At 34.7% G+C, this 11,566-nt stretch overlaps 1 protein-coding gene across 1 annotated transcript in view; it reads left to right on the top strand.

Annotated features, from left to right (window-relative positions):
- The first annotated feature begins 689 nt into the window (after positions 1-689).
- LOC106109097 (solute carrier family 2, facilitated glucose transporter member 3-like) overlaps positions 690-11,566 on the top strand; it is a 14,521-nt gene continuing 3,644 nt past the window's right edge. The window contains exons 1-8 of the mRNA XM_013290500.1: positions 690-798; positions 8,274-8,420; positions 8,665-8,825; positions 9,148-9,272; positions 9,607-9,747; positions 10,052-10,189; positions 10,476-10,684; positions 11,513-11,564. Of these exons, the coding sequence (XP_013145954.1) occupies positions 778-798; positions 8,274-8,420; positions 8,665-8,825; positions 9,148-9,272; positions 9,607-9,747; positions 10,052-10,189; positions 10,476-10,684; positions 11,513-11,564 (994 nt within the window). The 5' untranslated portion in view covers positions 690-777. The remainder of the gene's footprint in view (positions 799-8,273; positions 8,421-8,664; positions 8,826-9,147; positions 9,273-9,606; positions 9,748-10,051; positions 10,190-10,475; positions 10,685-11,512; positions 11,565-11,566) is intronic.

Below are 11,566 nucleotides of genomic sequence, written 5' to 3'. Positions count from 1 at the left end.
GAAGGAGGGACGCGTCTCCTCCACCGTCAAATCCACTCTTCGTTCCCATCCTTTCCACAAGAAAAGCATAAGCAAAGATAGTTCTAGTGTAGGCAGCTATAATTAATATGATCTTATTTGAACTGTATGTTTTATCTATTTTAAAATTTTCAAGTCCATAGAAGGGGAGTAGCTACCCTCTAATCCCACCTGGCGACGACCATGTTATTGTTTTAATATAATTTTGTTTGTTTTTAAATATACGAGGACTGGTAACAGGTGTATGAAGCGATATATTTTGCATTAAAATTATTTTTCTGTTAGTGTTTATACTTGCAATAAAATCGAAGTAAAATGTCTTTGGATTGTTGAAATTCATTTCTGTAATCAAATGCATTTATTTAGTTATTTCTAGATCATCAGACAACAATCCAAAGACTCCTTGGAGAGGGCATAGCGCAAGTATCGCTACAAACTTCAAGGAATTAAATAGCAGATCGTGCTGTTTAGTTATATGAGAAATCTTTGAGAAAATATGTTTATCTTGTAAAATTAATGTTTTCTATGTTTTTGTACTAATCATTTTTACTGCCAAAGATTTCATGCTAAAAAAATTATTTAACGGTATTACAAAATTGATAAAACAAAAATACGTAAGCACATGGTGTGGCTATTATCAGTGCCAAGTTCGATTTTAACATGTTGTACAAGTTTTCGCGTTAGTATACCGTCGGTCGTTGCGCGTGCGCGTCCCCGCTTTGTTCCGTTTGTGTAGAGCGCATGTGAGAGGATACAGAAATGGACTCTAAAGAGAAACAGGTTTGATTTACATACTAATTTAAGTTAAAAGTATAATGTTTAAGTGAATTTTAGTGAACAACCTTGGTACTTTTAATTCAATACGTTGGTATGCAAAATAACCTAAATTTACAAGTCGAATCGCTCGTCGACTGTCGCTGTTTTCTGAACTGTAGACTCTTTACAGACAGTAGAAACGATATTAGATCTGATGTTTACTACAAAATACAACGTTTTTTACAATGTGATTTTATTGAGTTCTTGGCATTTTAATAGTTTTTTCCTCAATTTTTTTACGAACATTTTGATGTATAAATAAATGTTATTTTCATATTAAATTTATGTTATAAAGTATGTTTAGTAAATGAATTATGATGCGTCACGAATTCATAATGAATTCACGGCTATTGTTTTTACCCAGACATCGAGCTCCTAGTTTCCTTGTAAAGTAGTGATACAATTTTTCCCGCCAAATTTCGAAGTTCTATGTGAATATCGACATTAATATATCGCTTAGTGTTGTATTATCTACAAACAGAATATTATTATAAAGCAATTTAAAAACTCCGTTGACAGTTGTCGCCAGTCACGAATAGCATGTTATTATAGGTATTTAAATATACCGGATTAGGTTAATCATAGTGCGTATTTTAATACTGCGCTGATGAAGTCACGGGCAACAGTTAGTTCCTGATAATTCTCTCATAGATATATAAATTACTAGTTTTAGCACGCAACTTCGTTCGCAAGGCATTAAAAAAAAACGAAAGTGAGTATATAACTTTAAACTGTCGTCGTTTTTACAAATATAATGTTCGTAAGATACGGGTTTCTTACCAAACAATTCAATCGTGGTAAGAAACCCGTATCTTACGAACATTATACGAAAGTGAGTAGCCTATGTGTTCTTCCAGACTATCCTCTGCATCATACCATTTTTCATCGAAATCTGTTCAGCAGTTTAGGCTACAAACTCTAACATCCATCTAAACTTTCACATTTATAATATTAGTATGATTAGAAAGTAATATTTATTATGTTCTGAAATACGCTACGAAATAAAAAGAATTAAAACCAAGAATCTTATAAACGCGAAAAATAAGATCGATGTTTGTAATCATATAAGTTCAGAACCACTTAATGATTAGGGATAGAATTTGGAAAAAAGATAGGTCTAATATAGAATAGTGCATAAGTTAGTTTTAATTTTGACAAAAATGTACGGTTCCAGTGGGACACATTTCTGTTTTTACAGTCCGTTTGGTGCGAAGTCGCGGGCAATAGTTTACAAATAAAAATATTTCAATGCGTTACAAAATAGTGTATTGGTGATTCCCTTTGTTTCGTTAGATATATCTAGAGCGAGCATTGTTTGACTGCCAGTTTTAGGTCATCTAAATGACCTGAATTACATGTATGTTGATTTTTAATTTGTTGGGTTTTAGTTTTTTTTTGTTTTGTTATACTTATCGTTTAATTTGACCTGTTGAACTTTAGTGTTTGATATTTTTTTATTTACATGTTTAGTGTAATTTCCGTGCGAAATGAAAATTTCTTATCAATTCGTTTAGGTCATGTGTCAATTATGTGTATATTTTCAGTTTTGTTAAAGATAAAATTAATAACTTTTATGATACAAAAATTTAAACTGAATTCATATGTAAAATATCTGAAAGCGATATAATTGGCCTACATAAGGCTATATGTATGTCGTTTTTATTCAGAACTAGCTGTTCCCGTGCTGCTTCATCCGCATTAAATTATAAAATATTTATTTTATTTTATGGCAACCTTGCTTCCTTGATGTTGGCTTGTACTTTATGGTCCCTTTTCCACATGGAGGTTTTTTCCAACTTATTTACCCTCTAAGTTTAATACCGTGAAAATTTATAGCCTAAAGCGTGTAAGTGTAGGGCTTTTTATTAAAGTAAGAATTATTCAAAAATAAGCTGTGATTGCTGACATTCTACGCCACAAAGTAGTGTGTGTTTACGCTTTATTATATTAGTATAGATATCAAATAATATAGTTACCAACTACTGTAATCGGGATACACTCAATTGCAAAATTCTTTATCCCTCAAAATATTGAAATTTAAAAAGTTTGACTTAAGTAGATAGTTTCAAGTCCTGAAAACATAGAGTACATTTTTTATTATTTTCGTAAAACACAGATAGTTTTTTTTATAAACATTGTATGAAGATGAGGGGGGTTATCAATATATGCCACAAAATTATCGTCTGCGTGATAAAAAAATGTTTTTTTGATAAACCTTGCCAATTATCTCAGAAGCTGGCAATTTATAGGTATGATAATAATTTTATGATACTCCTTATGTAATAAATGTTATACTATACTAGCTGTTTCCCTGCGGATTCACCCGCGTGAAATTATAAAAACTTTATTTTATTGTTTACATTTGCCAAATTATCAATTACAAATGTCAAAATGACATGACATGACAACCTTGCTTCCTTGATGTTGGCAGCAACTTATGGTCTCTTTCCCACATTAGGGTTTTTATCCAAAATATTAACCTCCTAAGTTTAATGGCGTAAAAATGTATAGCCTAAAGCCTGACGTACGTGTAGGGCTTTTTATTATAAAAAGAATTATTCCAAAATATGCTGTGATTGCTGACATCTTAGGCAACAAAGAAGTGTGTGTTTACGCTTTATTGTAATAGTATAGATACAAAAGTTTAACGAATAATTGGTAGTCATTGATAATGATAGAAGAAAGTATTAACATCGTTAATCTTTAAGCTATCTATATCTATAATTCACAAATATGTAGCTGATAAAATAATATTTAAACAGTTTCTAGGTTTCTTGTTATTAGAATAAACTGGTACACTTTTTGAAACGACAAGAATACATCTAACTTCTAACTAATATTATAAATGCAAAAGTTTAGATAGATGGATGGATGGATGGATGTTTGTTAGAGTTTGTAGCCTAAGCGACTGAACGGATTTCGGTACAGATGTAGAGGATAGTCTGGAACAACACATAGGCTACTCACTTTTGTATTCTCAATTCCACGCGGACGGAGTCGCGAGCGAAAGCTAGTACTTCATAAAATTACTATGTAACTTTACTTTAACTAAAAAGTTATTACTTTGCTAATGGATCTTTAAAATGAAACATGAATAAGTCATTTTCACGAACTGAAAGTGTTACTTATTCTGAGTTTTGTCACGATCGAAGTTAGTACTATATTTTGGTCAGAAGTGTACATACTTAATTTACCATCGATATGTTTAACTTGCGCTACATTAGCACTTGCCATAATATGTTATTGAATATTTTAAAATGGGTATGTAATATTACTTCTCATAGTAATAAAACTTCTTAAAATTATAGCTTTCGCCTACGACTCCGTCAGTGTGAAATAATAAATAAAAATCAAATAGCTTCCGAGTTCTTTCAGACTAATCTACTATGCCTTTGATGGAGTTCCGTTGAGCTGTTTCGGCGGTAAACTCTACCAAATATCCATCCAACCACCTAAATTCGCATTTATAATGTTGGTATTGAGATCGGGCTATCATAAAAGTGTGCGTTTGTAATTTATAGTTACAATTAGATACCTCCCGTGTTTTATAATTACCTAATAATCATGTGAATAAACTGCACTGAAGTTCCGCTCATGTGTTCATACGTGAACAATTAAATTCCATGTTGCACTTTCTGCATCTAATATTGTACTTACTAGATAAGTTATGGAGCGATTACATCTCGTCCTTATTAATGCAAGGAAATGATAATTTTTTTAATCTCATCATAATCTATTATGTAGCATTTTGTCTAAATTCTATCCATCACCAGCGCAGTATACGTCCCAACTAAAGAGTTTAAAGTCCACCCTAAGTTAGAGGTGACTAGGACATAGTCAACCACGCTGAATTATTGAATTTCTGCGCCGGTATGTGCAGGTTTCATCACGATGTTTTCCTTCGCCGTAAGAACGTTGGGTAAATTTGGTCTGAATTCACATGTGTTGAAAATTAATTTTGGACCTATTTAAACCTCGTAAAAGGAGCTGTAACGTTAGTTAATATTACTCATTTATTTAATTATCCTGTTTTTTTAGTAGCATATAATAATAATTCAGCGGAATGGCCAGGGTTGTGCTAAAGTTTAACATGAAAGTACCGGTATTATTTTATAATTAACTTGGTTTATGTTTAGGATTTAAAAACTACGTGGAGCACAACACTATTAGTATGTGTGATTTATGAATTGTAAACTAAAGGTTTACGTTCATTATTTACGTTCCACTTGAATATGAGTCGCGTTATTTACGCGATTGACATTGAAACAAACGTAATTATGGACGCATTTACTGTGATAAAAACACAGTCATCGTATCCTTTGAAACTATTTAGTATTCATGATATACTACTGGGTGTTATGGTTGTTTCCAAATGTGCGAATCGTCGCTACATGGTTGGTAGTGTTATAGTGAGGTGAACGACCGATACGTCACCCATGTCCCGTACGTCCGGACGACCTCATTTTTTTTATTACACTCATTCGTTTTTTTTCGTTCCGATCGTACGATGTCGCTTCCCGGGAACGATGACGTCATATTTACACGAAATAATAGACCTGTAAAGTATTATTTTAAGAAAATAAATAATTGATTTTAATATCATCTACATTATTATATAAATAAGATTATTATGTATTAATTTACAATTAATAAGCTTAATAAGTTTGAATGAAATATGTTGAGTCCTTGAGTCGAAATCTACCATCGACCTCTATAATTTGCGATATCGACCCACAATCAAGAGATAGGTTTACATAGGATATAAAAGACAAGGATATCTTAGTGATAAAAATTGTGAATAGACTAGAAATAAAGTAAACATTGACAATGGATAACTTAGTTAAATTTTATCATATTGCATTTTCCAATATGACAAGTAATAATCTAAGATGAAAATAATCTCTTTATCTTATCGTAATCCAGCAAAATTCTTGTTCGCCTACGCTTCGCACTTAGCACTATCTATGTGACTAGCTTTTGCCCGCGACTCCGTCCGCGCGAAATAAAAAAAAAACAAAGAAATTAAAAAAATATAGCCTATGTTACTCATAGATGAATTACCTTTCTGATGGTGAAAGAATTTTTAAAATTGGCCCAGTAGTTTTTGAGTCTATTTATTACAATCAAACAAACAAAATTTTACTCTTATAGTATTAGTATAGATAAAGATGCAGCTATACTGTGGGGTATTAGTCGCTTTCATAATCTATTTACGCAGCTTATTTACACATCACAGGTTGTTGCTTTCTTGTACTACATTCCTAACATAATTATCGTAACTGGGTCATACAAATCACACATTTTCATAAAAATTAAAATCTTGATTTTATTGCTGAAAGATTTGAATGAACGTTGAATACGCAAAACAATTCTTAGGCTGTGGTCACACTAAATGCAAAGTCAGTCGCTGACATAATGCGATGCTATAATCCCAGTCCAAAAACGCATTTCGTGTTAACTGCAGCAGCTTGGGGTGGGTTTCAACTGTTACCTGTACAAACCATTTATGTTCTAAAGCTGAGACTTTTGATATTTTTATCTGAATAGGAACGGCCACAGTTTGCTTCTACTTACGTTTGTTGTATAATAGTCTGAGTAGTGAAGTGGTTTCAGGTTGGTGGGTAGCCTGGCTGCGTCAATTGCTCTGCTATTGTTGGAGTTTGTCACATTCATCCTGGGATTAACCATGTTCTCTCCGTCGGTCTCGCTGACTTGTATCCTTTTGCTAACATACCTATCATCATCATCATCATGATCATCAGTAACATCATGATCATCATGTGTGGTATTAGATTGAAGACCGGCAATTGTTTTATTAATGGTTACGCGTTTGTAATTTTACTAGTTTCGTGTTACGAATGGTGAGTAAGAATGGTTACTATGAATGCATGAATGACAATAAATCCTTACTAGCTTTCGACCGCGGCTCCGTTTGCGTGGTATTAAAACAAAAGTTTATTCTTTGGGACTATACTCTTCATGCCAAATTTCTTCGAGATCCATTCGTTTACGCTACAGATTGGTAATATTCATCTAAGCTTTCGCATTTATAATATTAATAAGTATGATAGACAGTCTACGTAGTTAATTTTGTGTTTGTAGTTTTTGTCTAATCGATCCCACGACCTGCGTCCTAAAAATTAACTTATCAAATTGCGAAGCCACAAGGTCGATAATAACATGCGTAATAAAAATTATCGCATTCACAATTGAGTTAATAAAATGATAACTTTAGAGTTCAGTGTTAAAATTGTAGATATTGTTGTTTTTATTATAGTTTATACGTAGAACTCGACACAAGGTCAGTCCCTAGGACCTAGTCAGTATATAATTTACTTTGCAACCTTATATTTAATTTTCAATTAACTGAATAACATTAATATTTTCCAGTTAGTATTGATACTTCAGTACGAATTAATTGCCTGTTTTATTATTCAATTTTCAAACAAAATTTATATAAACCGAGAAGAACATATTTCATTATAAATCGTGAGAAATCACATGATATTGTATCTTTGCTTCTTTCCCTATTTTTCCCTTGAAATTAATATGATTTTCGATTTCAACGTCACCTAGTGATAACGGTATCTAATTTTGTACTTTCTGTCGTATTTGGGTATTTCGTAGCACAATAAACACACAAATACACCTGAGTAAGTTACGTCCAGGAGAAACTTGAAATTGCAACTTCTTCAATCATATAATTTTAACCAAAATTAATAGAAATCCTTGACTATGGTAACAGCAATCGGGTGCCACGGCTTCGCGTCTATTGCTCTAACCTACATCGTCATAGACGGTTGGGTTTGCGATTGGTTTTGGGTGGTGTTTGTACTCTGCTCAGTGTTACCATCCTTGGTTGATTTTACTACGGCTGCTTGTACCTTTTGTACCACGAAGTGGTGATATGATATTTAGAAGTATGATTTGATTTTAAGTAATAATATTTTGTACATTGTGGAATTTAAAATAAAAATCAAAACTGGAAGAGCATTTTAAATTACACCTTTTAATGACCCATAGTATGTTAAGGATTTTTATGGCGAATATATCGTGACGGACGCAACTTAGAAAACTAATAAAAATACTGAACATAGAGTAAGAAAATTGAAAGAATATTATCCTGTTGTTTCTTTGCAAAATACAACACTACACATTCAACATAAGCGTTGGGGATAATAAAAAATCTTATGTTTGACAGAGCGCCTGCACACCTTTGATAACTGTTTAGTCTCGCTTGGATTCTTATGAGATTATATTGACACGCGTACTACTTTTTTAGTTGTGCAACTGAACAGTTGAATAGGAAACAATCGACAATCGCACAACAATTATGTGATAATTTAATCAAAGGTGTGTGCCCACTCTTATATAAGAATAACTGGGAGACCTTTTCGTCCGATATTAATGTTTTGATGTCATTTTTTTTAATTTCACAGATAGTTAATGAGCATCAGCAATTGACGCAATCGCACGAATATAAAGCAGGATGGTCGTTCTTCCTGGTGCTGGCGGGAGTGGTCACCACCATCGGCCTGTCGCTGCCTGTCGGATACAATATTGGTGTAGTCAATACACCAGCAGAGGTAAACATTGAACATATGAATTTTAACACTTCGATATTTTAGATGGCCGCTTACTTCTTTTTCACTTGTGTGTTATTCCATGATACAATCGAATTATTTGATAGTATTTAAAAAAACTCTAATTTTGTGGCAATAGTTTGTATTGTCCTGGAAATAGACGATTTTTTTTTGTTTTTGATAAAATCTAGTATACCGATACAGCATAGAAGAGAAGCAGGAATATCAGGGCTATTATTCTTTCCAGATCTTAAAGACGTTCTGCAATGAGAGCTTCGTGAGCCGCTACAACCTGCCTCTGGACGAAGCCTGGCTGAACATCCTCTGGTCTTCCGTGGTCTCCATCTTTATCGTCGGTGGATGTACTGGCTCTATACTCGGTTCTGTGCTCGCTGACAAACTTGGCAGGTAACATGCTACATGTATTAGAATCACAATTTATAAGACAATAGTGTATATATAATAAAATTGCAGTGTCTGTAATATCGAAAGGAAAATTCCAGATTTCGCGAAGATGTATTTGCGCTGCTAGTAACTAAAATATCATTTAAAAAAATTGTCAGACTGTTCGCAAAACGCGTTTGTACCAGGAAATCTCCGGAACGGTTGGACAGATTTTGAAAAAACTTTGACTGGAAGGTAGCCTGCACGCGGGAATGTTATAGACGACCATTTTAAACTACGCGCTACAGAAGTTTGCGGGCAATAATTCGTTATTGATATGTTGTAGAAAGAATGCGTCAATCGCGACGAGTGCGTTGTTCGTGTGTGGCGCGGCGCTGTTCCTGCTGTGCCGCGCTGCCAACTCCGTGGAGATGCTGGTGCTGGGCAGGCTGCTCGTCGGTCTGGCTGGAGGTATACCGTCTCTCACTCTACCGGCTTGGAAAAACCAGATTTTTGATGTTTAATACAGATTTTAGCAGGACTTAGCTGGCTATATGTGTCACGGGATTTTAATGTAGGTCTTTTTGGTGCCTAAACCAGTGGTCCTCTTTCTTCGACAAATGTGGTTCCACCGCATCCATTTTTGAGTGAAGTCTATAAGAAAATGTTTGGGAACCATCTAACAAATAAATCGATTTTGATGAGTCAAGAATTGTTCAATTTTAAATCTTCTGCTAAATGTTGGATTGAAATAATTCCATGCGGCCGGAGTTCTAGTATATATCTATAAGTGTGTACTTTTTAGGTTTGACGACAAGTATAGTGCCGATGTACCTAACGGAGCTGTCGCCGCCGAGCCTGACAGGTGCCATGGGGGTGGCATGCCCCATGGGGGTCAACGTGGGGGTGCTGGTCGGACAAGTCATGGGGTTGAAATTCTTGCTGGGTAAGTGATCTTACTAATATTATAAATGGGAAAGTTTAGATGGATGGATGGATGTTATGGATGTTTGTTAGAGTTTGTAGCCTAAACGGCTAAACGGATTCTGATGAAATTATCTTGGTATAGATGTAGAGGATAGTCAGGAAGAACATATAGGCTACTCACTTTTTTTTTTTAAATTCAACGCGGATTCGCTGGCGAAAGCTAGTAGATAAATAATTATAAAAAAGTTAATACTTTATGATAACTCTTTTTTAGATTGGTTTAAATTAAGAAAAAAAATAAAAAATGTTCAAATATGTTCCAGGTGGTGTCGAAGACTGGCCATACTTACTGTCCGTCTATGCTGTACTAGTCATTATTTGTTTACCTATTTTATACATTTTACCAGAAAGTCCAAAGTACCTTTTTATTGTTAAGAAAAATGAAATTGCCGCGATGAAACGTAAGTTGGCTTTTACTGTGTTTTGTAATTTTGTTGCATGACTAAGTTTAAAATACATATTCTGATTGCTATTAAAAATGCTGCAATTTTTTTATTAAATAAAAATGCTTTATTAAAGACCAACACGTAAATGAGAAATGGAAATTTACTTCCAGATTTTCTTCGTATAAAACACTAAAATAATTTACAACATAAACGTAGACATTTCAAGTCCACTGTTCCATACCGAGATTAATCATTTATCACTAAAAGATATCATTTTCACGTAGTTTTGTTCGATTTGCAGAACTAAGCCGCCTACGCGGAGTATCATCTAGCATACTGAGCGAGGAGGTGGAGGCGATGCGCGAGGAGCGGCGCGCGGCGCAGGCGGCGGCCAGCAGCGGCCAGCGCGCCTGGAGCATGGCGCGCGTCGCGCGGGACCCGCGTCTGCGTCTGCCGCTGCTGCTCGCCTGCGCCACGCAGGCCGGACAGCAGACCTCCGGCATTAATGCGGTACGCACGCATACGAACCTATAGTACTCGTATTGTTAGGGAACAAAACTGTCTAGTACTTCTTACTTAATATTATAAATGCGAAAGTTTAGATGGACGGATGGATGGATGTTTGTTAGCGTTTGTAGCCTAAAAGACTGAACGAATCTCCATGAAATTTGGCACAGGTTTAGAGCATAGTCTGGAAGAACACATAGGCTACTTTTTATCCCGGGAATAGTTATGGTTCCCTTGGCATTCATTAATTTAGTTTTTTAATGTCACTCGATCATTCTGCAACGGTTCAACATATCTTATTGAAATGGGCTCTATGGTCACTTTGGTCTGAGTGAAATCAATGGAAATCAAAAATTATATTAATGCCTGGTTCACAAGTAGTACAGTTGAACAGTAGCGCTCGAAATAATTATCAACATTAGTTGTTGTTATAGACATTAGTCTAGCATTCAATTCGCATAATATGAACGATATCTGGCGCCAGTCAGAACATACAATCTATATCAAGCCTGCGCTACTGTCCTACTGTACTGATCAAGTGTGGACCAGGCATAACACGTTTCACTGCCTGATAATACAATATATTGTCTATAGTTATATTTTACAATGTTCCTGTGTGTATAAATATGTCTTGTTATTAAACAGTATCTTAATACTACCTCTTTATGATATGTTTGTTACAATTTCTATTGGATTCGATACTTAAAACATTTTTTTTACATTTGTTAAGCTTAACCACGATTCCACCTAAAGAAAGCGATAATGCAGTCACGCACAGTGTTAACTGTCAGTGCAGGCATGCACAGTGTTAACAGTATACGTTTGTTCCAGGTGTTCTACTACTCGCAGACGATCTTCATGCAGGCGGGGCTGTCGGCGATGAGC

The sequence above is a fragment of the Papilio polytes genome, unplaced genomic scaffold, assembly GCF_000836215.1.
Source record: "Papilio polytes unplaced genomic scaffold, Ppol_1.0 DF821289.1, whole genome shotgun sequence".
Classification (NCBI taxonomy): Eukaryota; Metazoa; Arthropoda; class Insecta; order Lepidoptera; family Papilionidae; genus Papilio; species Papilio polytes.
Note: the sequence above shows the minus strand (reverse complement) of the source record. Positions and strands in the feature narration are given on the sequence as shown.